Here is a 26561-nt window from a genome sequence, read left to right as displayed (position 1 = left end):
TGCACTTGTACCACCTCCATCAGGTTTCAAGAAATTCGGCTTGGTAGTTTTGGTGCTAATAAATGAACTGACTGGCAAACAACGAGCACCAATCACATGCCTCTGCTTTAGCACTTGTGTAATGCTGATCCCAAAATTTGATTCAAGTTCACAGAAAGGTTAAAAAAAGATTGTTAACAAAGGACCTATAGTATTTTTAGTGCTGCTTTTAAAAGATGATTCAGACATTTCTTTTCTTTTTTGGGGAGGGGGGGGGGGGGGGTTATTTAAGATACAGAAGATGCCAAAGCCCGGAAACACCCCGCTGATTTTTTTTTTTTAAACTGATGCCATATTGGAGCCTGTTTATCATGCGGGGAATTTGCCTTTCACGTCAAAACGACAAATTTAGTAACTCGAAACAAACCACAGTTGTATATTCACAAGCAACTCAGCTGACTCCTCTCAGCCTTGTGCGTTTATAAAGTTTGGTTTTCCCTTGGGTAAATGCACACTACTGTCTTCCTATTATGAAACCAACAACGATTTATGCAAGATGTTTCGAGACATTTTATGAAACCATTTTCTCATCACTAGGAACCCAACGAGCACCACAGTGCCTTGAAAAAGGCATTCACTTCATCCTTGGCAATTTAATTAGTTAGTTTTGTTATATTGTTGCATTACACAACAGAATTTGAATATATATGTTTGTGGGTTTTATGTGATAGGCCTACTCAAAGTAGTCCAAAATAATAAAATGAAAAGGGAAATCACACTGAAACTCCAAATCATGATCTGGCGGTGCAGAAATCACCCAACTACTTTGAATCCACTCGCATGCAATCTCAGTGTTGCATGATCTCCGTGGTTGAAGTAGCAGAGTGGGTGTCTTTCAGTTAGACATTGGGGGTTTGATCCCCGACACCTCCTTGTGTTTGAGTGCCCCCCATGCATGCGTGCATGCACTGTGTGAGCGTCTGACTGAAGGATGAATGAGATACACATTACAAAACCCACATTAGGTTGAGAGGCACTAAATATCTATCCATTAACCTCTGCTTATTTATTGGGTCAACCCAATGTAGAGAGACTTCCTTCTTCCCGGCCACCTTTTTCAGCTCTATGGGGAGGAGGCAGCGGTATTGCCAGAGCAGCCAAGAGATATAACCTCTCAAATGTGTCCTAGGTCTGGCTCTGAGCTTCTTCCTGGTTACATATGCCTGAATCAAGTTCCTGGGCAGGCATCCAGAAAGCATCCTAACAAGATTCTGGATTATTTGATTCATGGCCGTGGAGGCCATGACTTTTTATCATCCATCGTTAAACTTGAAAATGTTTAAAGGAGGATTATAATCTTCACATTGGTGACCCCTCATCCTACATGGCAGCAGAGTTATTAACTCTCACTGAACTAGAGGGCCATAAACTTTGGACCTGGTTTTCTCTTTTGGTATAAAGACTGTACAGTTGACCATTGGGCATATTCGTATGAGTGACCATAGTTGTGTTCTATTTAATTTGTCTGTTAATACCATGCCTTCTACTGGCAAAGTGTATTCTCACAAATGCTTTGTAAATCATGCTGCCATTGAGGGTTTTTCTCCTTCTTTTGATCCCAGTTGTTTCTCTGAATGTGGTGATACTGAATCATTTACAACATTTTTCAACAGCCATTGTTTGTTTTAAACACTGTAGCTCCAGTTTAGCGGGGCTTTTTTTCTCATAAAAATCCTGCCCTTGGATGAATGAAGCTATTGTTAGCTTTAGGAGTAACTGGTGTAAAGCGGAGCATTTGTGGAAAGCCATTAAACTCGAAGTACGCTGACTACATCTTAAGAATTGTCGATGGCCATTAAGAAAAATGTTGAGTATGGTGTAAAGTAGTATTCTTTCACCCTGGTCCTCAAAGGCAGGAGCAACACAGTGGGCCGAAACAGCACTAGTGCAAACCATACACATGTCATCATCATTTTTGGGGTGCTACAAATTGATGACCTTAGGGGATCAATACCTCCACATATTTGAGGTTACAGCATCTGCCTCTTCAAAAGAGATAAGTATGCTGCATTGATTAAATTGATTTCACATTGTATGACAACAAAATCAGAAAAAGGCTAATGTGTGAATACTTTCTACAAACATTTTATTCTTCGAAACCGTGGTTTTCTAATCTATAATTAAACTAACCTATAATCAAGGCCCACAGACGGGGGGAAAAATGATGGATGAACTAGTTCCTTTGCTCACCTCATTTTCTTCTCTCATGCCGTCTATGAGTTCCATCACCTTAATGAAATGATTGCAGCGAAGGGAGTGATCGACAACATGGGAAGGAAGTGCTTTGTGCTGCCAATGTCTCCATTCCCACAACGACAGCTCTCTCGATGATGATTTATAACCAGAAACATCCTCCTGTCAAAAAGAAATTAGACGCTGGTATAAACAGGAAAATTATATTTGAGCCAAGAATGCATGACACAAATGGGTTTTTTCATACGCCACTTTCCAACTGTTTCCAGCAAGTTTTTCCAACTGAAATCATGCCAGCTAGTATCACTTTGCAATGGCCCAGAACTGCCACATTCTTAATCTTTGATCACTTTCTCCATATATATTTGATTGCACAGTATAATTAAGTATGTATTTCAAATCAAGTTGCACGACTAAATTGACGCGCCCCTTTGTATGAAATACTTTTTAGACCTGCATGAGCAAAACAAAACAAAAAAAGCAAATAAAGCAAAACAAACCTGGAGCGGTGGGTCATTGGGGATTGACATGAAGTGGGACGGTCTCAGGGTTGGATGAGCTTCATGTTCGTCCAGCTTCATGGTGGACTCCCACACAGCATATTCTGTGCTGCTCAGAAAGCCATCAGACGTTGAGCCTCCTTGATGAACTGCCATAAGATACAAATATATAAACAAGCTTAAACTCAGACATCCATGTTCTCATGACTCAAGCAGGGATTATATACTGGAGTCTGCTTCCTGTCTTGTGACTCACTCACTCACTCACTCACTCACTCACTCAGGTTTTGAGGGTGGATGAGGGAAGTCCGTCCTTCAGAGTGGGACCGCCGACCCCTGACAGACCTCCTGCTGGTCTCTCCGTGGTCAAACTGGCCACAGGTAATGTGCATCTTATGCAGAGTGGGGCTCACCCCCTCAGGTAGCATGCGGGGACTACTGGGGTACATATGGAACCCCCTTTGGTTGCCAGTGATGGACTTGTACACGCTACGCTTATTGCTCTGGCTCTGATTGTAGGTCTGCAGAACACAAAGGCAATAATTTGAATGTAGACAGTTTTATGGAGATGTGAGGAGCTTAATGTTAGCTGCATCTGGATCTGCATATGCAGGTCACTGCAGGATGCCCACCCTCTCCTCTCGTCCTTCGGCCAAAATGACAACGATGCGTCCCTGCCGCTTTCGGCCAGTGCGCCCCATTCGTTGCACAAGGCGAATGGGATTCTTCTGAGCATCAAAGCAAACAATGAGGTCCACCTCGCCGATATCCAGGCCCTCTTCCCCCACACAGGTTGAGACCAGAGTGTTGAAGCCTCCCTGTCGAAACCTGCGCACCACCTGCATCACAAGTGAGCAGAATAAAAGCCACGGGCAGACACAGTTTCATTTATTGAGCCATCATAGGGTTTTTTTCTAGTCTTTTTTGTATCTTTGAAATTTCCTAAAGAGCTTAAAATACAGATGTTTCAAACATTTTGTCAAGCTGATTTAGATGCTGTGCTGCTTTGAGGATTTCTGGTGATAATTCTGCCTCTTTTTATTATTTCTTTCAGTGCATAATGTCAAAAGAATGTTTTTTCACTGAGTTTTCCAGAGACCAAGTTATATTTGGACCAAGATCCAAAACCAGACAGGTTGAAGTGGACATGTTGGGAATATTGAGTAAGAGCAATACAGAGAAAAGGGAGAAGGAGGTTTAAACCATTTCTTGTCTGTTGTCTAGCATGAGAAATGCTTAAATGGTTAAAAATATATTGAGAAAACAGTTTAGTGTCTTACTTAAACATGGCTGCAGGAGAATAATACAGATTTCCAATGCCTTTTATATGGGCAGAAAGAGGAAACCAAAACGTTTAAGGAAAATGGGTTTGCAGTGCTTGTCAAGAATAGATATTAGGTAGAGTTCACCTGTTTTAACTGTCAATGCAGCATATCAACGGCGCACTTGTTGCCAGGCAACAAACACAACACCCTGATGCATTCATGACAACCTCCTGAGATTTCAACCACAGCTCTCTTTCTGCAGCACTCATTACTTTCTGACTGACTTTAATATTCATATAGTTTGTTTTTCCTCAGTAATTTATAGTGGAACCATAAAGGTTCCCTCAATAGATTTATACAGTATCATCAGCTCGAGTTGAATAACAGATGAACATATACTCTGTTTTTAGTGTAGCGCAGCCAGCGAGACATAGTTCATGTTTGAGTGTGATTTCCACTCCCATCTGCAAGGATTAATACTCAGATGTGTGCTTGATGTACACACAGAGACAGATTTCCTCCTGCATTGATTTTGCTGGTTTCACTTCACTTCTGTACCAGTAAACTATTAATATTGAGGATAAAAAAAGCAAACAAATTCAATTAAATCCCCCAAAACACAGAGATATACAGTATGCACTGTTAAGAAGAATAAAAGCAGGTGGCCAGCAGCATCGTGTTTTTTTTCCGAGCGTGATCCTTACTGCTCCCCTATCATGATATCATGATATCATGATATCATTAAATTACTTAACGTCTTCTAGGATCCAGTGTCTGTCTGGCATTTCAGGATAATTAGACTCTAAATTGTATTTTTTCTTCAATGACAAAATTGAGAATAAAGTCATAAATCTGCTGCCATCCTTTACTGGAAAGATAAATCAAAACTCTTATAGTTTCTGTTTAAACTGAAAACAAAGCTTTATGCAGGTTTTCAGAAACATTTACATTACAAATAATTAGAATCTGCATCAGCCAACCCCTGACAATATCTAACAGATACAACACTTTTTAACCGGATTTCTAACAATTGGAAGAAACCAGAGAAAAAAAGATATTAGTCTACCTCCAGCTAGAAAACTTCTGAGATCCCAACATGAACTCAAGTTCATCAGGAAAAATGGACACAGTTTACTTTTAGGTCACAGCGATCATTCTAATTGATAAAGACCTTATCAAAATATGTCGATTTTTTTTCTTGAAAATCCCATAAAATAAATGTTACTACAGGTCTGCCCCGCTTCGTTATGTAGATGCATTGATTTAAAAAGATGAAGACAAAGACTTTTTACCTCCAGTTGTTCCTTCTGGGTGAAGCCTTTGACCCCCTTCCCGGCTGAAGCTTGGCCCATAAATGTCATGACCCTGATCAGCGGTGCATGGCGGTCCAGCATAGCTGCGATCTCCTGCACGCTCTCCCGAAACGATGAAAAGATCATCACACGTGTGCTTACTCCCTGAGGACCTGAACAGGGCCATTAATAACACAGAGGAGACACAAAGTGACTCAAAAGTCCTTCAGTGACCATGAGCTGAATTCCTACGACACACTGACGCACAACAGGCCGTTAAGGAATGCTATGTGCTGTAATTCTGTCCAAATTGAAAAATGCTTCAAAATAAACACATCCTTAAGATTTATTTTGGCTTTTCCCTTCTTGATTTAGATCGAGCGATAATCTCAATTTCTGACACACTTACCCTAAATAAAAGCTTTGAAAAGAGTGCAGTGTGGACACCATAGTGCAATTACTTTGCTAGTATGAAACAGGCCGCATCACATGATAAAACATTGCGTTAAACAACTCAAAGATGACTCTAGATTGTGAGGCACTTAGAAGAGGTAGGCAGAATACGGATTTAAGCTAAAGCAATCATTCAGTGTGTGTATGAGTCACAGAAGAGTGCTGCTATATAAAGGTATTCACCGTTATTGTCTGGCGAGCTCTCAGCCCACACTCTGAAGTGCCGTAACACCACCTCCTCCAGTTTCTCCAGTTTGGGGTGACTGTAAATAAATGGCTCATCCGGGCCTAGAAATAGTCATTGCAGAGGATGTTACTCAGGCAGAGGCAAGCGTTCATTGTTTTATAGAGAGAAATGTGTTCATTGTTGCAATGGGTTGTTTTCCTGAAGTGGAGAGGACTTGGCTGCACTGGACGTTAAAGGGATATTGCACTTATTTATTCTTGTTCAGTACAACCAAGGGTATTATCTGCAGAAGATGGCAAACAATCCACTCTCAGTTTGAAGGAGCAGCAAGGAGCAGGTTCTCTTACCAGTGACACCTGTCAACAAAACCCCCAAACCCAAAACATTTCCATTTTTACACTATGTCACTTTTCACGTGTTTACTACTGTGTCACCACTATTGTGTCCTGCAGCTGACCGCTCAAGTCCAATGGGAATTGTGCTGATAAGTTTCCTGTTGTGCATTGATTTTGTAAATATTCAAAAAGATGGTTTATTTTCATAGTTGTTTTTTTTTCTGGGATCAGGACCAACAGAATTGACTGTGAAAGCAGATCAGCAGCCAAAAACACTGCAATGGCATTGTACAATGGCTTGTACTAACACATAACTGTCTGATGAAAAAGTGACAGTGTAAAATAACCATACGACACTGTTCACACGGGCTGCTGCAACATTTATGAGCTTTGAGTTGTTCAGATTGCTCAGTAATGAGAGCACTGCCTACTAAAGTCTGACTACTCCTCACATAAACCCATTTCCAAAAACGGAAACATCCACTTAAGAACTCATTTGAATATATCATCTTATTATTTGTGGTTATATATGAACTTGCGTACCATTGAGTGGTTTCACAAACTTTGCCTCCATTTCACGGTAAAGGTCCATGAACGTGGGCGTCCTCTGAAGCTCATTCCTCGCCCTGGACATCTCTGAGTGACACAAAGTATACAGAACAGAAATCATATCGTACAGACGCTTCCACTGCACATTAATGAGCACAATGAGGGCTGTGATGGATGATGTGGAAAGGTGTGGCTTAAGTCAAGCAATGAAGTCATAAATGTTTTATTATTCAGCTAATATAATTAAGTCCAAAGCATATTGAACACGGTGAGGGGAGGAGACTGACCTCGGGACCCGTCCATGATTCCTTGTATGTAAAAGAAGAGCGATCTGAGGCCCATCTGCATCAGCAGCTCGTAGCCGTGGTACAGACTGATGCAAAGGGCAAAGTCACCCTCCAGCATTCCCTGCTGAGGCCCCTGCAGTGAAAATGGCAATGCGTGAGTCGGAGATCAAGGTGTGCGAAGATTTGTGTTACAGCAAACAAGCAAACAACTTTTTTTATTTTGACTGTCTGTGACAATGGAAGTTTTTGTGTTTGTCTGTATTTTCATTTGTCAATGAGATTGTGTAAGAGCTAGCCAGCCAAATGTCATGAAGCGAGGCTAAGAGTCCGGTTGTAGGAAAAGGAAACACGGGATCGGGCTGAACAGGATCCTTAAGATAAGAGAAGAACAAAACCCAACACAGTAGTAGTCTGTTTCTTAGGTGGATCATGCAAAAGGTTATGGACTTGCAAAACAAATGAACTCCTGCTGGACTTTACCCCGGCTCTGAGCCAAACAAAGCACAGACAGCGTTCATATAGTACACGCAGTTCCAGAGACATCTGGTCATCACGCAATAAACAGCATAAATAACATCTGGGGTTGCGATGGAAAGTTGAGTAAATCAATAATATACAAACAGAGACATGACGTCAACAGTGTTTTATTTCTTTATGTCCACCTGGATCCAGTCGGATCAATGCCCAACCGGAATAGGTGCAGAAGTGTCCCCGGGCGGTACACTGGACCCCACATTGACCCTGCTGCCCCAGGTAATCACAAGTGCACTCCTGGGTCACCAGAAATGGTGCAGAAGAAGACAATCTGACGTTTCAGGTTCTGTTTCTGGTCCAACATTTTTTTTTTAAGTGTTAAGGCTCTATATTTTAGAAATAAGTGCCAGTGATTAAGAAATGTTGTCTACGTTTTTTTTTTTTTAATGCAAAAAGCCCAGCAGCACTAAAAGTAGATACCTTTAAGGAAGGTGGCGGATTCTTGCGGAACTGATCCCTGGCGAGAATGATCTGGTACTTGCTGAGAGTCCGCAGGTCCTTGTGGGACATCACTCGGTTCTGAACAAGACGAGACATAAACTTCTCCAGCACCTAGAAAACAGGTACCAAAGCACACATGTAGGTCGTCAATTAGAAGATACTTTCTGCTTTCTCAAAGAGCACTGGCATTTTATTTCTAATGGTAAGACTTGAAAGTGAAAGTCTTTCATCTTGATAACACCGAAACCCGCTGGATTCTTTGTCCCACTTCCCTGCCCTCATTTTCAAGTAAGAGGAAAACAGATGGACACAGTTTCACAAAAGGCAGTTTCAACAGTTTTCATTCATCTTCACAACCACAAATAATAAGAAGCAGGGTCTTCACACTTTCAATTTCAGCTGGGTGGAGCTGCTGTTACACAAACTGAAAGGAATAAAAGACTGCCCTGAAAGAAAATATGGGTTTCCCATTATAAAAAGTTTTATAACAGAGGACACAATTTACTTGGTTTGGGGACATTCAACCATCACAATAAAAAAAATATATAGATCAGAATTGTCAGGGAACATCATTCAGACGGATGAATCTCAATTTTCAATGAAAAGAAATTGGTTATTCAAGCAGAGGTCTGCAGCATCCCTTTTATTTTATTTTATTTTCCCGTGGCTCAGTATCGTAGCATCCCCCAGTCCCAACTGATTATTTGATCATTACAAACACCTCAGCAATTACTGCTCTAATTGAAATAGACATCAATTCAGGATAAAATAGTAGTCAACGTATTAGAATGGAAGCTAAACATCATCCTGCTTCATGTAGATGAAATGTGAGTGTGCTTCAAATGTATTATGAAAAAAGAAGGCACAGGTGTAATAACAACCTTTAAGTCCACTGACCTTTCAGGAAAGATGAACAGCTAGTCCTAGATGTTCTTTCATGGGAGTATAAGGAAGCAAGACCATCTGTCTAGGTTTGTGGTTTCTTTTCATGTGCAACCTGATTTTAAGCCCAGTGATCCCCTGAAAAGTGTTGCAAAAAAAAAAAAAAAAAAAGACTAACCAACTCAAACCTGATCGTCTTGTAAAGCTACAACTGAAAATCCTTCAAAACAGATGCTAAAAGATCAAAAACCATGGTGAGAAATATCTTCTTTTTGTTTTTATTGCAATGATGAGATCAAATAACAGGCAGGTGTACTTACGGCTGAGAATCATTATGTTCCTACAGTTACTGCAGTGTTGCAGGGGCCAATTCATAAGAGAAATGTGAATTAGTCTGGAACCTTTCAGGTCTTTTTCATTATTTATCTAGACATGAAGCAAATTACTGTATTGTACTGCAGTGGTTGTGATTGATTAGACCCGGGCAGGGCTGGATGGAAATCTGTCAAAACAGGAGGAGGGCGAGATCCAATCAGAGACAAAGACACAGAATCTGTAAGAAAGTAATAGCAGGGCGTGTGGAGGCGAATGTTGTTGAAGGCCACTGTGACCTAAAGCTCCTAAACCTGTTTATGTGCAAGTCATAGATTATCATAAATCTGTAGTCTGAGGCGTCATCAACACCACTGGCTTCAGACCCACCCATCCCCAATAAAGTCCTAGTTGTTTGTTTTGGAAATGTTTTAACCAAAACTCTGCCATTCAGCTGAATGTAATATAGTTAATTAGTTCTACACCTTTACAACTGCTGAATGTGTTTAACAGATATGTTGGTTAAATAAATATAAATGTAATCTGAGCCTACAAGGAGACAAGAACACCTCCGATAGCACATTTTCAGTGTTTGTTTATATTATCATAGACTGTCATATTTCCATCCGATGAGAATTATCCAGCATCTGTTTCATCACTGACTCATTATCGTGATAAATTATGTCATTTGCAATCTGTTGGTGCCAGTGAGGGTCAAGTGGGATTTTAGTACACACACACACACACACACACACACACACACACACACACACCCACACACATATATTGGGTCTGTGTGTGTGTGTGTGTGTGTATACACTAAAATCCCACTTGACCCTCACTGGCACTTGACCCTCATACATACATACATACATACATATATATATATATATATATATATATATATATATATATATATATACACACACACACACACACACATTTGTGTATATATATTATCGTGCGTGTGTGTATGTTTGTGTTTGTTACACACAAACATACACACACATTATATATATATATATATATATATATATATATATATATATATATATATATATATATATACACACATATACATATATACACATATACATATATATATACATATACACGTACATACATACATATATATATTTTAATGTGATGATGTCAAATCACACGCTTAAATTGACTAACCTATTTGTGAATATATATTCATATCAGCATGTAAGGACTAAAATATTTTTGGCACAGCAAAGAGTTGGCCACTATAAAAAATTGTCATTCCTTCTAATAAAACCTGCGAGAGCTAAATGATTTTAAGCACAGAGGAAATAATCAAATCCTGTCCATTCTTTCATGGTTTACATGAAAGATTACAATGATTTTATCATGTATAATTTGTGAAGATGGATATCATATGCTCTATTTTTTTTAACTCATTACTATCCCTGCTACTGTCTTTCGGTATGTGTCTGAGCATTTCCTTAATGGTACAACTATCTACGCTTTCCTCTTTGGTGTTTCCCAAGATGAAAGAAACAGCAACAGCCCTCTGTTGCTACTCTGCAGACAGAGAGGTGGAGTTCAGTGTGGAAATGTGCACACAGTGGTTAGGTTCAGATTATGAGATTAAACCAAACCAGATTAGTGATGTCACTACTGTTTTGCCTGGTGAGAATGTAGACTGGGGACAACAGCACGCACACAGATACTTTCATATGTTAGCGCCCTTTAAATAATGTTCCGATGAAGAAGTTATATTTTTATCATACTTGTTTTATCTTGCAAGGTAGTTTTACCACATCAACTGAAAGGGCTTGCAATAGCAGCTTCTAACTGTGGATCCTTTTTCCTCCCAATGCAGCTACCAGTTTGTTAGAATACAAGTAGAATGCAAACATTGAAACTCTGCTCATTTCTTGTTTATCAGGTTTATGAAGTTTACCTCATGTGAAACCTTCACAGTTTAGGATTACATTAGCTTTGAAAAGCATGCAAATTGAATAAGTGCATTAGAGTAGTTCAGCATGCATTTCTTTGAAGAACAAAGATAAGACAAAATGAAATTACATATAATTTTATAGAATAAGTAAAGATATAAAGAAGGCAAACACCTCAACAGTTCAATCATGTATGCATTATGTTAATGTAATGCTTTTTAAATAAAAGGAAGGACATGATAATAAAACATATTTTTGCTTTGCATCTTTACTGTATACCAATTAAAACATGTTACAATTAGACTATGATTGGGAGTTCAGAATTAATTAAATGAATGCAAAATCAGTTTGGGTTTGTTTTTTTGGCTTTTTAGTCGGGGGGATTTCTTAACAGACCACCTATTATTAAGAATGAAAAAAAGGGAAATGAGAAGAAAGGTAAGGAGTAGATGTGAGCCAAATTACAGCCTCTCTGGGCATGCTCAGTTTGGACAAGCATCTAATTGGCTAACAGGCATGGAGCCAAATGACATGAGGAATGAGTGAAAAGGCCTTTTTATAGCAGCTATTAATAACAGAGCCTTCACTAAGCTTAACTCTCGCTTCTGCATGTCAACAACGGGATGGACTTAGTGGTGTGTGTGTGTCTGTCTGTATTGTAAATGTTGTTTTAAATTAATGACAGAAGTGGAGTTAGAAGAAGGAAGGGGACCCAGTTGCACTAAAATTAATAGTGGAATCTCCAAAAAAATGTTATATGAGTAATTAAGTCCTCATCCTTGTGTTGTCACTGTTTACAACATGTGTGTACTCACACAGGCACTCACAGTCCATAGTGGATTATATAATGTCTTTTCTACGTGCCTGTTGAAGGGTGCAGCATGGTGGACGGCTGTGACACAGATCAGAGGAAATCCTGCCTAGACTGTCCCCTAGTGCTCAAGTTCAAGTTTGTTTATACTTGCTTGGGAGTCTTTTTTAAAATGTTATTTTACTCTCATAAAATCAACTTCCTTAAAAAAAAATTGTGTCATCTTTTTCAGGTGTCAGATATTCTTGGAGAGGCAGAACTATCTAGGACACAGACTGAATTTTGTTTGGTCACATATTCCCTCAAGCATCTGAAAATGAAAATATGTGCGTTAAATATTATAGATTGAATCTGATTCACGTGAAAAAAAAGTGTAAACTAAGACATTTAAAAAGACTAAAAAAAAAAAAACGTTTAAAATGCTAAGACTAATTCTCCATGAGCGATTGTTCCAGTTTGTTTTTGTGTGCGGTTCAGTGAGCAGAGTGAGGGGTCCCGTTTATTTATTATCTTGGACAGCGCGAGGGGGCGGGGGCAGTGAGAGCCCGCAGCGTCACGTGACGTCGCAGCCCGCCCTCATAAACATCGCATTCACCTTCGGCTCCGGATCGTCACGCTGCTCCGCAGGGGCAAAGAAGACATCAAGTATTCTTGTTTGTTTTTGTTTTTTTAGCCAAATCTAAAAAATCCCGAGCAAAGATGCAGATTTTAAATGCCACAATATAAGACAGGGAATTCAAGCATGTGCATCGGGTAGAGTTTAGCGGCGCTCGATTTGTTCACCGGGAAAGTAGTGGTTGCTCTAATCTGGACAATCCGAACACCGCGGTGCTAAAAGAGGAAAACAGACATTTATAGATTTGCACTGGAACTTAAACAAAACGTAAATTCAGAGATTATTCATAGAGGCAAGCATTCTTGGCCTTTTTTGTAGTCTTGAGAGGAGAAATGGACCAGGGTGGCTGCCAGATGAGCGGCGGCGGCGGCGGGGGCGGCATGGACCGGAGCGGGGCGATCACGCTGGAGGACCTGGAGTCCTTCTCCGAGGAGCAGCTGTCAGACTCCGGCAACGGCAGCCTGGAGGAGGAGGGGGAGACCATGGAGGAGGACGAGGGCTCGGACCGACTCCTGCACTACTGGCAGGAGGTGGCGAGGGGACACCAAGTGGAAGTTTCCCAAGGTAAATCAACGTGACACTCCAGCCTGCTGACAAATAACTACCTGGTTATGTTTAATCAACCTTTTTTCTCTTTTATATATTCACGCATTCACATGAGGTGAACAGATAAATGAAAGCAATAAACTTAAAGGCTGACCATAAATCAGCCTTTTAGTGTGCTCAACTTCCTCAAAGCTCCCCCGCATATGTACGTTGACCTAATTTCAGAGAGCAGCGCAGAGACAAACACATTCCAGCCTGCACCTTCACCGTGCGTTTTCACATAACTGCTGACAAAAAGTTAATGTAAGAAATATACTATATATTTCGGAGGACAGGATCAAATTGTTATATTAAATTCAGGTTCAGACAGTTTTGGTGTCTAGCTATGGTCATGGGACCTCCAAGGATTCCTGGAAGGACACCTGTTGAGAGGAAAACACTTACACTAGGAGCTTTTTCCCCCACTTTATTTACAATTTTTTTTTTAAATATATCTATATTTGCATATTTACTGTATTTGGATCACTGCCAAAAAGTCCCAGCTTCTTGCATTTTTTTATGTGATGACAAATCCAGTTAAATTGCACAGAAATCAAGATAATTATTGGCTAAATCAATATGTTAAGTGAAATGTATGATTTATGAGCCTGTCTTTTTAACGCTAACAATGTTAAATAAATTAAATTGTAGTAAGGTGTTGTAATAACAGTGGTGGTTTTACTGTCGTTGTGAAACTGATTTGAAGTTTAGCAAGGTGTGGTCTTATCAGCCAGAAGATGAACTCAATAGAAAAATAACATTAAAATGGAATACATCAAATCAGCCTTAAAGCCAGAATTATTTTCTGCGTTAAATCGACGCAGAGCCTACGCCGTAGGGTTACGCCGTAGGCTCTGCGTTGGTTTAACGCGGAACCATAAATCAGCCTTTTAGTGTGCTCAACTTCCTCAAAGCTCCCCCGCATATGTACGTTGACCTAATTTCAGAGAGCAGCGCAGAGACAAACACATTCCAGCCTGCACCTTCACCGTGCGTTTTCACATAACTGCTGACAAAAAGTTAATGTAAGAAATATACTATATACTATATATTTTGGAGCACAGGATCATATTGTTATATTAAATTCAGGTTCAGACAGTTTTGGTGTCTAGATATGGTCATGGGACCTCCAAGGATTCCTGGAAGGACACCTGTTGAGATGAAAACACTTACTCTAGGAGCTTTTTCCCCCCTTTATTTACATTTTTTTTTAAATATATATATATATATATTTACCTATATTTGCATATTTACTGTATTTGGATCACTGCCAAAAAGTCCCAGCTGCTTGCATTTTTTTATGTGATGACAAATTCAGCTAAATTGCACAGAAATCAAGATAATTATTGGCTAAATCAATATGTTAAGTGAAATGTATGATTTATGAGCCTGTTTTTTTTAACACTAACAATGTTAAATAAATTAAATTGTAGTAACGTGTTGTAATAACAGTGGTGGTTTTACTGTCGTTGTGAAACTGATTTGAAGTGTAGCAAGGTGTGGTCTTATCAGCCAGAAGATGAACTCAATAGAAAAATAACATTAAAATGGAATACATCAAATCATTGTTCTGTTCAGCACACAAAGAAAATGAAATAAATAAATTGGAGACGATGTGAAAGCAAAGTTTCCTCTCATAAGGAGAATGTCTCAACGTGGTGAGTTCCGTCATATTTTTTTATTGATTATGAAATGAGGACCAACATGAAATAAGCTTGAAAAAAAAAGGCGCTTTGCAGTAAACAAGCACGCGTCATTTGATCAGACGAAGAGCTGCTTTGTTTTGCTGAGGAGGGCAAACAATAATCTAACACATTAGACAAGCAAATACTGCTTACCCTACTATTTATACGCAAATAATCAGGATTGCTGTACTTTTTAAGCGAAACACAGTACAAGCACCCTGCATTTATTAAGTGACTCAGGATTTGTAGGATAAACCATAGTAAGATGCAGCACCCATGACGAGGGACTCCATTTAGTCTCCTTAACAACATGGTGGTGTTCGGTTTTACCAAGCAATTTGTAGCTTGATATTTTATCCTTCTTCTACACAACAAATAATGCACAATAGTCCTATTCCTATATTTATGTACTGTGTTGATTAAATAAACAGAAGGATGACAGATGAGCGAAATCGTTTGCTCCATCCTCTCCCCTGTGACGGAGCTAGTGGTCCATATGTCCATGTTTTTTGTACGTCTGAGTGTGGATGATCTCGTGATGAGGTTTTGAAATGAGGTTGGGAGTATTCAATACTTTAATGCTTAGAAGCCTTTTAAGCTTGTTGACCAACCCAGGGTTTGAGTCTGACTTAAGCATGTACGGAACTCGCCCTCAGGCTGCGCTGGTTTGTTGTGAACCCAACAATATGTACAACCACTTCTCTAAGATGATTGCTACTTACTTTACTTACTTTTTAATTACTCCTAAAATGACAAGTTTAAAAAAATTCATCAGTAAGATTTTACCATGTACAGCCAGACGTCGTGTTCGCCAGAAGACGACAGCAATGGTTTTGAGTTCTGGAAAATTCCAAACTGCTGCTAATCACAGATCTTTGAAACAAAATCCAGCTGAAATGACCTCAACCTCAAAATTTCAATATCTGCTTTAGTTACAAAATGCTGTTTTCTAATATATGACAAAACACGGGGATTTTTTTGTCCCCTACATTTTAATTTAATCGCTTATATTTATACTTATAAGTGTTGAAATCCAAACCATGTTTTTACAGGAATGGAGACACTTTTTCCTTTTTAAGAGCACTGCTGCTCCCCTTTGAAAGGAGACAGCACAACATTTGAAGCAGGACTAAAACTGTCTTTTTCTTTTTTGCCACCTAGGTTATGGTAAAGTGTAAATTTAAAGTACTTGACAAGTACGGACAAGAAACCAAATTTTTTCTGTACATTTTCTGTACATTGCCTGCTCTGTCTGTACTAATCTTCAAGTCACAGTAAAGCAGTCACGATGATAAACACAAATGTGTTGTTACATGTTGACGAACATGGACTTGTTTGAACTGTATTTCTAGGAACAACTAGGTCTAAACACGACCCATGAAGTTACCCAAGGGCAGATCCCCCTCCACGATGCGTCACAATGTCATTTTTAGACGCTTCTGCAGATGAATTAGTATATACTTCTTTAATGCATCAATGGTTTGTTTCATGCTCTTGTTGTGCTTCACGGTATCTCATTTTTAAATCTGTGATTCGGACTGCAAAGTAGTTATTATTCTTGCAAAAGCTTGATGATACAATGCATAACATACACAGCATTGCTGCAGAAACTACAACTGGTCCACTCATATTAATGCTTCCTATTATTTTGTGATATATATATTTTTTGGGGGGGGTGGGGGGGTTGTGTTTTTTGGGGTCATTTTGAAAAGCTCTGTCAATCCAAAGCTGGCTAATAAGGTTAATTTGTATATAACCATCCTATACCATCTTTATTTTTAAAGCACTTTAAGCTTCTACAGTGGGCCAAAGTGCTGTACAGGGAAGTAAATGAAAAGGTACACAATTAAAACATAATAAAAACTTAATTTTCCATTGACATAAAAAGCAAAAAAAGTCCCTTTTTTTTTTTTTAAACACTGTAGTTATTTCAGAGATGGTGACCGTTTTTCAACATTAGTTTCCCACACACTCAAAGAACTTGATCTGAATCCACTAACTTCGGTTCGCAGTTACTACTGCCTTAAGCACAAGAAGCCACTCAGCATTTTGGTGGTCCAACTGCAGACAAACCATCCACAGGTGTAAATACTCTCACTGAAAATAATGACTCAACTTTTGCTTCAATCAAAGATGGAAAGAAAAATCAAGTTTTATACAAACACAATGTCCACACATGAAGCCCCTGGTGACCGTTTAATACGTCTGTGTGCGCTGAGGAAGCCCGGCAGAAAAGCAGCAACAGAGACGGGCACATCCTCCTCCCTCTGCCCACAGACCCATGGCACTAATTGAGGACTTAAACTGAAATCATTTGCCAGGGCTTTGTGACTCAGGGTGGATTAACTAAGTTGCTTGTGCTGGTACTGAGGTAGCAGCCTCGCTACGACGCTGAAGCTGAGGACACAGGCTGTGGCTGCTGTAAACTCCTTTGCTCTAATTGGGATGGAGTCAGATGAAGCAGAGTTAGGTGGGAAGTTCTGCTTGTCATTATCCGTTTTCTCACTCGCACTGCTGCTTTGACATTGTCTGGACACGACCCAGCAGGTCTGTACGTGAGAACACAGACAGACAAACCGAGCTTTGTGCAGACGTTTTCCCATCGAGCTCAACAGTATAAAGTCCAGATAATGTTCGAATTTAGATCACAATGAAACTGGTAACTCGTTGTGAGAGACTAAGTGAGCATACGTTTACTGCTTTTTTTTTTCTTTTTTAAACCACTTGTCTGTATATATGTTAATTTCTCTTTGATGAATTGAAAACTGTCATTGTGGCAAAGTTTTATCCACCTTCTTTGACTTGCTCTGAATATAATAGTTATTTCTCCAGTATATTTTGGCACGGTGCCTCGTCACCACAGCTTTCTTTCAAGGTGAGCTTACAGAGAATTTCCAGTGGCAAGAACAAGTCTCACGCTGGCAAGCTCCTAATGAACCGTCTGTCATATTCAGACCTGATTCTGCAGATGGCGTCTGGAGTTCATTCATGTTGTTCGGCATTGACGGCCATGCATTAGAGAGGATACAACTTCTCCCCTCAGATTAAGTGAAGTTGTAAGCAGCTAATTTGTTTTTTAAATGTATAGATAGGAAGAGGCTCTAAAAATCCATCCATATTATTTTATAGGTTTGGATTGGTTATCAATTTGACTGGTACTGCTTAGAAAATTCTTAATGGACAGCCAATTGCATTCCCGAACATCAGGGTTGGATTTTAGAACAGGGATGAAGTCAAAAGCATCCTCGCTTAGTCCCAAGTACCCAGTTTTTTTTTTACCTCTTCAAAAGAAAACAAAAAATCGTATTTCAAATCATTTATCCTTCCCTCAAAAACCTTCAAGCCACATCTTACAGAACATTGGATTTTGATCTTTCAGCCACATTAAGCTGTTAATGGAGATATTTTTGAATAAGATTTATTGGGAATAGTTTTGTACCACTATGTTGCCTGTTCCTGCTGTTTCATTATAAGTTCCATAGTTACAAAGGCGATAAATTAAAGGCCAACCCACTCATTAAAGCTTCAGTCTTGTAAACGTTTAGTTTCTCTGACAAGCAATGTCACTTGGTAACATATTTGAAGTCGGTAACCAGGTTGATGTTTAATTACTCAGCATTTTCCTGCTCTGACACACCGGTCTAGGTTCCACGTCACACTGCAGGATAAAATGTCAATTTGCAGATAAGAAAACCCACAATGCAGAGCATCTAATATAATACAGCTGATAAAATGTGAACACTATCAACAAATGTACAAGTTTCGGTTCAGATGCACTGTCAAAAGATCGAATCTTGCTTTAATCCCTCTAAACGCACAAATGGATTTGCAATTGAAATAACAAAACACCCAAAAATGTTAACATCTTATGTCCATTAAAAATATATATTTTCTAGTAAATGCAATATATTTTTAAAAGGGTGTGAAGGAACCAGCATTACAGAGAAAGAAGCCAGAATACAGATGTGCCCCTTCTTTTTTTCATGCTGTTGCTTTCTTAGGTAACCCATCTCACACAGGCACAGAAGCATCATCCCCGTTCCCTGAAGTGGCAGAAGAGCAAACAAGGGTTTTACGGAGCTAATCGTATTGCCGATTGGAGTCGAGTTGCCCATCTGCTCTGGCACCACCAACCTCTGAATTTAAACAAGGAACACATTTAAATACAAGTTTTAAACAGGCCTAGAACTGGGCTCCGCATACTATTATATACCGTATTTTCGCGACCATACGGCGCGCCGCGTGGAAAGGCGCAGTCTCAGTTATGTGTGCCATTACTGTATTTAACACACACATACGGCACACCGACCGAAAAGGCGCCGCCTTACAACAACACACACACAAGCATACAAGTGTGCCGATCAGCGCGATCAACTGTTCCACTTTCTTCGCTGTCAGTCACTTTCTGTGCCGTGCGGCACCTCGGAAAAGATGCCGGCTTTTGCAGCCAAGCACAACAGTAAACTACGGAGCCCGCCGCCGGGCAGGCCGACCTCCCCGGTGTTTTCTCTGTGTTTCTCAAAGCGCTCCCGCGAGGGAGGCGTGGTGAGAGCCCCCGACAACACACATTCGGCGCACTGCGCCATTGGGCGCGCCACACATTTTGAAAAAAAAAAAAAAAAAGAAGACATTTATATGCGCCTAATGGTCGCGAAAATACAGTACTCATAATATCCACCAAATAATAATTTTGACCACATTGACAAACTGTCTCTAGCACCCCGTATCCCCAGCTGTGTGAACTTGTGCCCTAAAAGTGGAGAAGTAAGACGTCACAACCACTCTGTATGGATTTAGAAAGCTGGGATAGAAAAACACAGATCTGGGTTGACTGGCAACTCGTTGTGAGGGACTAAGTGAGCATCGAAGCTCTGTGTGATACTGATACTGCTATTAAAAACTGAGTTGCGTTTCCATTAGCAGGGCCAGATCATTACCAGGAACGTCCCTGCAAAAGCCCTCCAGGAACCTTTACAGGGCGAAAAAACCTTCCTGTAGTAGGAGAGGAACTCATTCTGGCCAACAGGGGGTCTCATTTAGCACTCTCACATGAACATAAATCATGTAAACACACCTCATTTGAACCTATTAGACCAAAAACTCTTTGCTCCAAGTACAATTAATGAAGGTGGAGATTACAAGGAAAAAAAACAGAGTGGGCACAAATTGCACATCATGTGGTCAGCAGTGTTTGTTCAGTCAAAGGTTCCTGAGTGGGGCGATGGTGTAATGGAGACACGGCGGCTGAGGGGACTGAGGAGAGAGTCAGCCCTGTTAGACATTCCTGTCTGGCGGGTTTATCCAAACACATCATTTTTTTTTTATGTGGGACCTATGTCCATTTGTCTTCCACTCTCTTTTTGTCTTGTTGAACACGTTAAGCACATTTACAGCCGGTGCTGAGCTCCAGTGTGATAACGGTACTGTACTGCTCAAACCAACTCTGATAAACACACAGTCACAGGCAGCGGCTTGGAGGAACTATTGATCAACTAAATATCACAGATTTCTCTGACCCAGTTGTCCTCTATGGCACTGACTTTTTTTTTTTTCCTGCTGCTACAGTTTTTCCTGGAATTCGAAATAAATGTTTAGACTGTCTGAGTTTATCTTTTATGAACATGTTTCCACTTGTGTCAAACACCCTGCTATTTTGGAGTATGGTTTAAACTTCCAAGCTAATGTTTGTCTGTTTTGGCAGATATGGCAGAACCCATTCAACAGCTAAGCAGCAACAACCACGGACGCAGCCACAGAGAACACATCCCTTTTGCGCTCCTCGCACGCAAGGAGAAGGTTTCAATCTGATTTTTTTTTTTCCTTAACAAAAAAGATAATATATACACTCAGCAGAATCCTGGTTTTTTTTTTCCATGTTCTCTATAAAAATGAAAAAATATTTAGAAAAAGCTATCGAATTGGTGACCTAGTTTGAAGGATCTGAGGGGCGCTAAACCAACATGGCAGCAGGACAGAGCTCACACTAACGTCCAGATCGGTACGGTAGCAGTCAAACGTTCAGACTCGCTCTCCCAGCCCTTAAGAGTTGATTTCAAGTCAGAAATTTCTACTAAATGTGTCTGTGATTGATTTTGCAACTTGATAACAAATTACAATTTATGTATTTATTTTTATTACTGAAAAACGATTATAGTTTAGCCTTGAATTACACATACATCCCCACCAAACGAATCCAGCCTCGTGATAAAAGACATGACTGATATCGCTGTCGACCCACGGTCATGTGCAGATCTGCCATGAATGTGTATGGGTCAGCTATTTATTTCCAGCAACATCACTGTCACCCAAGCTGTTTAAACTCCTTAGGGCTCTGTATAAATAAAGAAGGTTAATTGGTTTAACTTGACTTAATTAGTTCATTAAAACTTGGCTAGAGACTCCAGTTGAACAAAGAGCAATTCTAGCACCCTTTTCTTACATCCGTTTTCAATGCCTTACTTGTAAATTTGGCATTATGTTGGCATCAAGCGGACCTCAGTTGGTCAGTGGCAGAAGTCAAAATTGGAAATTACAATTTAAAGGAGTAGCAATAAGGCTGACATTGATTTTTTAAGATACCCATTCAATAATAAAGGAAATGGGCAACTATCATCCAAACTAGCAGTCATTGCCTGGATATGCAGTGGGGTTTTTTTATAACTTATGCCTGCTAGTTGGGGCACAGGGCTGTTTGCGATCTGCCGTGGCTCGAGAAGAAAAAGGACTGCACGTGAAAAAGACGGTCGCGGATCAGTCAAACGAAAATTAAACCAACAGCCATATTCTATGTTTAGAGGAAATATGTTCAAACTTGTTTTATTATGGATGAACTAAGATCATCTCACATTTTTCACCCTTTTTATGAACCAGTTTACTGTTAAACTGACACCTTGTGAGCCATATTAATTATACACCAGTAAAAAAAGCAAAAAAAGAAGCGTTATAAAAGCAGAAATGAACGTCTCTTCCTTTGTGTGTGTTAATAATTCCTAGCTTTTTTTGTTTTGCATGAAATACCCATCTCAAGCAATGCATCTTGGGTATTTTCATCACACGTACCTTATTTTTTATTTAGTAATTTCAAAGCAAATTTTATACCAGATAAGATATAAATATTTGTACATAATATTGAATTGACAGCATTGAGGATGTATTTCGATTCCATCTCTGCTTTATGTTATTCTTATATCGCTGCTTGTTTCTTTTTCAGTGCGGGGAGGTGCTATATGAGAAGCGTCAGTATGAAAAGGGTCGCTGGGCTTGTATAACGATGCGCGAGGAGACATATGAACAGAGCATCTGCTACGGTTTCATGAGGATAATGAGATACATCTGCAACCAGAATTCCGTAGGTGAGTCAGAAAAACCTGCCTTTTTTGCCTTTTTCAATTGTCATCTTGTCCTTTCATTTTCTGGAATTTTACATCATTTTAATTTAAGTACAACTTCACCATATGTTTTTGTTTATAAAGGTGGCTACCTTGGCATGACGCTGCCCATCGTGACAGTGGTGCGCACAGACGAGACCAGTTCTGTGATTTCCCAGGACGTCACCGTGGCCTACTACCTTCCTCTGGAGTACCAGGCCCAGCCCCCGCGGCCGGAGGACGAGGAGATTGTCATAGAAGTTTGGCCTGCTGCTACTGTATACACAAGGTGTGTAGAGAATGAAAAAACAATAACCTCCTCCTCCTTGAATTTCCTCAAGTGTTTTGAGTGATGATGGTTTAAAATTCACACTTAGTCGCATGTTTTTCCTCATGCCTCTGCAATAATCCGCCTCTCTTTCAGGCCCTTTTCTGGTCCCACCAACGAAGTGACCATAATGAGTCAGATCAACGCCATGGCTGAACTTCTAGACTCTCCGAGCGTTTGCGTCAACAACTCGTTCATCGTGGCCGGTTACACCAACCCCGCTCACAGCAACCGTCAGAATGAGATCTGGTTCTTGGAGCGGCCCTGAGAGGACAGCAGTTTCCTCCGGCGAGCCCTTGAGCCTCATAAACTCTTTAACACTGCCCCCAGCTCAGCTACAGCCTCAGGTGCAACATTGTCTTTTAGTCACCCTCTACCTGAAATGACCACCAGCCTAGCACTCTCCAGAGCCGACGAGTTTTGATTCAAGAAAAGAAAAAACATTCTGGCCCGTACTTTAACCTCAGTGACAATTCCTTGGTTTTTAGATAGATCCTTAGTTCACCAACAAGAAGAAAAAAGAAAAAAAAAAGAGTTCAACTCAACTGCCATACTCTCAAACACAAACAGACGCTAGTGTGAACCGTTGTTTTCACCTCCAGCTTTGAGGCGGCTTCTAAGTGTTTTCCTGAGCACCCTCTTGTTGAAAGTTGAGATAGTTTTAACTGTTAGCACTCTGTTAAACATGATAACCACCGAGTGGTGTCAGAAACATGTGACAGTGCATCTGCCCTCAAAGAGACATGCTCCCAGCGGACACGCAGCCTTACCGTGCTCCCTTTCCCTCCTGTTGCACAGCCATAACGTCTAGTCGTGTGAGTGACACCATCACTCTGCAGCTTGTTGAGCGGGTTTTAAGCTCAGACACTGCGGCTGCAGTCTCTCTTTATCTCTGGACTCCACAACTCACTGCGAAGTCGAAGTGACGCCTAACAGCAAGTGCAATATCCACGAGACGACAAACTATCGAAGAGCCAGTTTTCCGTGCCACTAACCAAACGCAATCTAAAGAGTGCGTTCAGTTGCTCACATTGTGGGTTACGGGGAAAATCTGAAGCCTCCTTCACAGTCAGACAGGCATTTTCCAGGCCAGAAACAGTGGCCTCGACCATAACTAAACTCAACCACAGGTGACACTAATAATATAGCTGTAAAACAAGCAAGTTAATGTTTTTACGAATGAATGTAAAGCTACGAGGCATCACACTTCTTGACTTCTACAAACCAAATGCTGAAAACTCACAGATTTTTATTGCTGAGCGACAATCAAAAAGTACAAACACGTAAGCGATGCAAGGTTATGCATTCCTTGTGATTCAGGACTTGTTCTCACTCTCTCACACAGAAAAGTATTTCGGTGTACCTCTTTGTCACGCTCTATTTGCTACTCTTTGTCGATGTTCGTAAGCACCAATGTATTGCACACTGCTGCAGCTGAGTAGAGAAGATGCAACCGAGACAAATAGTGCACAGAGAATATATACTATGATTATAGTATTTAAAAACAAAAATAAAAAAACAAAAAAAAATACAAAATTTTGTTGTAGTTAAAAATGTTGAGAATAATCTGTAAAAAAGGAAAGTGTTTCTCTTCGTAACAGTTGAAAGTCAATCACAACAACAAAATGCATTTAAGATAAGAGGATAATGCCAACTATAAATGGATGTGACAGTCATGTGGGATTGTTTTGGGTGTTTTTGTGCTGGATATGTAAATTTCCTGCTGGAGTGCCAGTGAAGTGAAACTGGAAGCTAAACCATCACACTGTGAAGGTGTTGAGGGAATATCTGAAGTGCTAAGGCGGGCTGCGGTTTAAAGCCTAGTGATTGTTTGGCAAATAAAGAATCAGTTCAACCTCAACAGGAAGAAGGTTGGCTTAATTTTTTATATGACCTCCAAAAAACAAAGAAATTGAATGTCCTTTGTATGGGGTTGAGAAAGTTCGTCTAGTTTTAATCGAAAGCACTTTGGTTGACATGAGGACATCCGAATCCAAAGAAGTTATTTTGAATTAAATGAAAGTAGCACTTATCTGTGTAAACACTTGCAAAGCCATGACACATGTAGGTCGGTTTCCCCCCTTCAGAACCAGGTTACATGGGATCTTCAAGTCTGTCCATCTTACTTTGCTTTCCTTTATTTTATTTAGTGTTTTGCAAATGTGTGATGTACTGTGAAAATTCAAGTGCAACAAATGAGCGCTACTGTGGTTTTCTTTGTTCAATTAAAAAAGAGAAAGAAAAAAAGGGCTCGTCTCTGTTTCTTTTGAAATTTAGTCGTATTAAGTTGCGCCGGGTTCCCTGCACAAAGCAGTCGCCACACAGTTTACGACATATTTAGAGCAGAAATCTGTTTTGGGAAACAATGATCGAGTCTCATGTGTCAAGTATACCTTCAAATTTTGAAAATAAAACAGTGAAGACTGGGCGGCAGTAGCTCAGGTGGTAGAGCAGGTCGTCCAATGATCGGAAGGTTGGCGGTTCGAATCCTGCTCTATCCCAGTTTGCTGTCGTAGTGTCCTTGGGCAAGACACCTTACCTACCTTGCCCTTTGTGAATGTGTATGAATGTTGGTGGTGGTCGGAGGGGCCGTTTGGCGCAATATGGCAGCCACGCTTCCGTCAGTCTGCCCCAGGGCAGCTGTGGCTACAAACGTAGCTTACCACCACCAGTGAGAATGTGTATGAATGAATAATGGTGTAAGTGTAGCATTTTGAGATTCATTGAATGTAAAGTGCATTACAAGTTAAATGCATTATTATTATAAGACTGTTGCATGTCTGTGCCATGTGAGTTTTTGACAAATATGAGCTAGTGATAACCGCATCCAAAGGCCACTTTTTCCAATTTACAGGATGAACCAAAGATGTGAAACTCTGCCTAGTTTTGAGATGTATAACATAATCCAGTTCCCAACAGGAGTTGGTGCTAAATTACTGGAGCAAAGTAACACGATGAGCCCTCGCAACAGGGACACCAACACCTGACACAGCCTTGTGTAAAAGACAACATGCTGTGATGAGTCCGACAGCTTTAACATTTTGAATTAATCAGTTGAAATAGGTAAAAAAAAAAAAAATGATGTGAATACAAGTTGTGCGTTAGAATGTTATTTCTATTTTTGTTCCCCAGAATTATAGAACAGATTACATTAGGGTTAAACAAGTGTTTTAATCACACCCTAAATCACACTGTCACTTTCCATCTTACAAAAAAAGTGTAAACTTTACGACGAATAAAACGAAAACAGTGGCCTAGATATTAGATGACAATACCGCCTCTGTCTATGAAGTTCCATGCGTGCCTAATCAAAACCACAATGTGGAGGCACAAGAAAGAGGCTAATTCAGAGATAATCAAGACGAAGACTTTCCACGCTGTGATAAAATAGGCCAAAAACATACAACTAAACAAAAAACACCCGTCTGCATGACCGGTTCATTTCTTTAATTTGCTCAACAATGGTTAAACTCTGCCTGCATGGCTGTGGTAATACCCATTTTACAACTGAAAACAGTGTTATCCCTTTTTCCCCCCCTTCTTTTTTTTTTTTTTTCTTAGAGGTTAACAAGCAGGCTGCAGATGTCCTCCAGTCAGGGGGTAATATGAAGAGACAGTGAATAAAGATAAAGCAACTAAAGAAAAAAAGAAACACTGCTCATAATAACTGAAATCCAAATAATGTAAAAGAAAAAAAAATGAGGTAAACTTAAAGATGGTTGAACAGGTTTAAATGTTCAAATGCAGCTGTCAGGTTCCAGCTGTCCAGTCAGCTGACACAAATGAAGTGTAGCTGCACATTTACAGTGCAGTACAGTACGCGGTCAGTGAGCCGACCCGTGACAAAGAGACAGCAGGTAGGCTCTGTTAATAATCCGGTGCAGTCCGGTCTACCAACACTAAAAGCTCGACTGCTGAGAGTACCAGTATGATGCTTTCAAGACAAATCGATCTCTTTTTGACATCAACTGACCC

General features: G+C 40.1%; 2 protein-coding genes across 2 annotated transcripts in view; one reads left to right on the top strand and one right to left on the bottom strand.

The window, feature by feature from the left end:
- Positions 1-26561, bottom strand: part of fancm (FA complementation group M) — a 46188-nt gene that overhangs the window by 14691 nt on the left and 4936 nt on the right. Inside the window, exons 5-13 of the mRNA XM_061744227.1 lie at positions 8055-8186; positions 7101-7233; positions 6808-6900; positions 5926-6030; positions 5290-5462; positions 3365-3571; positions 3013-3253; positions 2733-2881; positions 2230-2394 (exon numbers count right to left, since the gene is read on the bottom strand). Of these exons, the coding sequence (XP_061600211.1) occupies positions 2230-2394; positions 2733-2881; positions 3013-3253; positions 3365-3571; positions 5290-5462; positions 5926-6030; positions 6808-6900; positions 7101-7233; positions 8055-8186 (1398 nt within the window). The remainder of the gene's footprint in view (positions 1-2229; positions 2395-2732; positions 2882-3012; positions 3254-3364; positions 3572-5289; positions 5463-5925; positions 6031-6807; positions 6901-7100; positions 7234-8054; positions 8187-26561) is intronic.
- On the top strand, positions 12581-24823 carry soul3 (heme-binding protein soul3). Its single transcript, XM_061742884.1, has 5 exons — positions 12581-13185; positions 20593-20687; positions 22102-22243; positions 22364-22547; positions 22683-24823. The coding sequence occupies exons 1-5, from the start codon at positions 12954-12956 to the stop codon at positions 22852-22854; spliced, it is 825 nt and encodes a 274-aa protein (XP_061598868.1). The 5' UTR covers positions 12581-12953; the 3' UTR covers positions 22855-24823.

This window comes from Cololabis saira, chromosome 16 (genome assembly GCF_033807715.1).
Source record: "Cololabis saira isolate AMF1-May2022 chromosome 16, fColSai1.1, whole genome shotgun sequence".
NCBI classification, from domain to species: Eukaryota; Metazoa; Chordata; class Actinopteri; order Beloniformes; family Belonidae; genus Cololabis; species Cololabis saira.
The sequence above is the reverse complement of the archived record's forward strand: the minus strand, read 5'-3'. Positions and strand labels throughout refer to the sequence as shown.

Bases quoted from the DNA above. Each gene is read 5' to 3' on its own strand.
- soul3 (XM_061742884.1), top strand. From the start codon at position 12,954: ATGGACCAGGGTGGCTGCCAGATGAGCGGCGGCGGCGGCGGGGGCGGC. The intron at 20,688-22,101 runs GTTTCAATCTGA...TTTCTTTTTCAG, and splicing joins TCCTCGCACGCAAGGAGAAG to TGCGGGGAGGTGCTATATGA. The intron at 22,548-22,682 runs GTGTGTAGAGAA...CCTCTCTTTCAG, and splicing joins GCTGCTACTGTATACACAAG to GCCCTTTTCTGGTCCCACCA.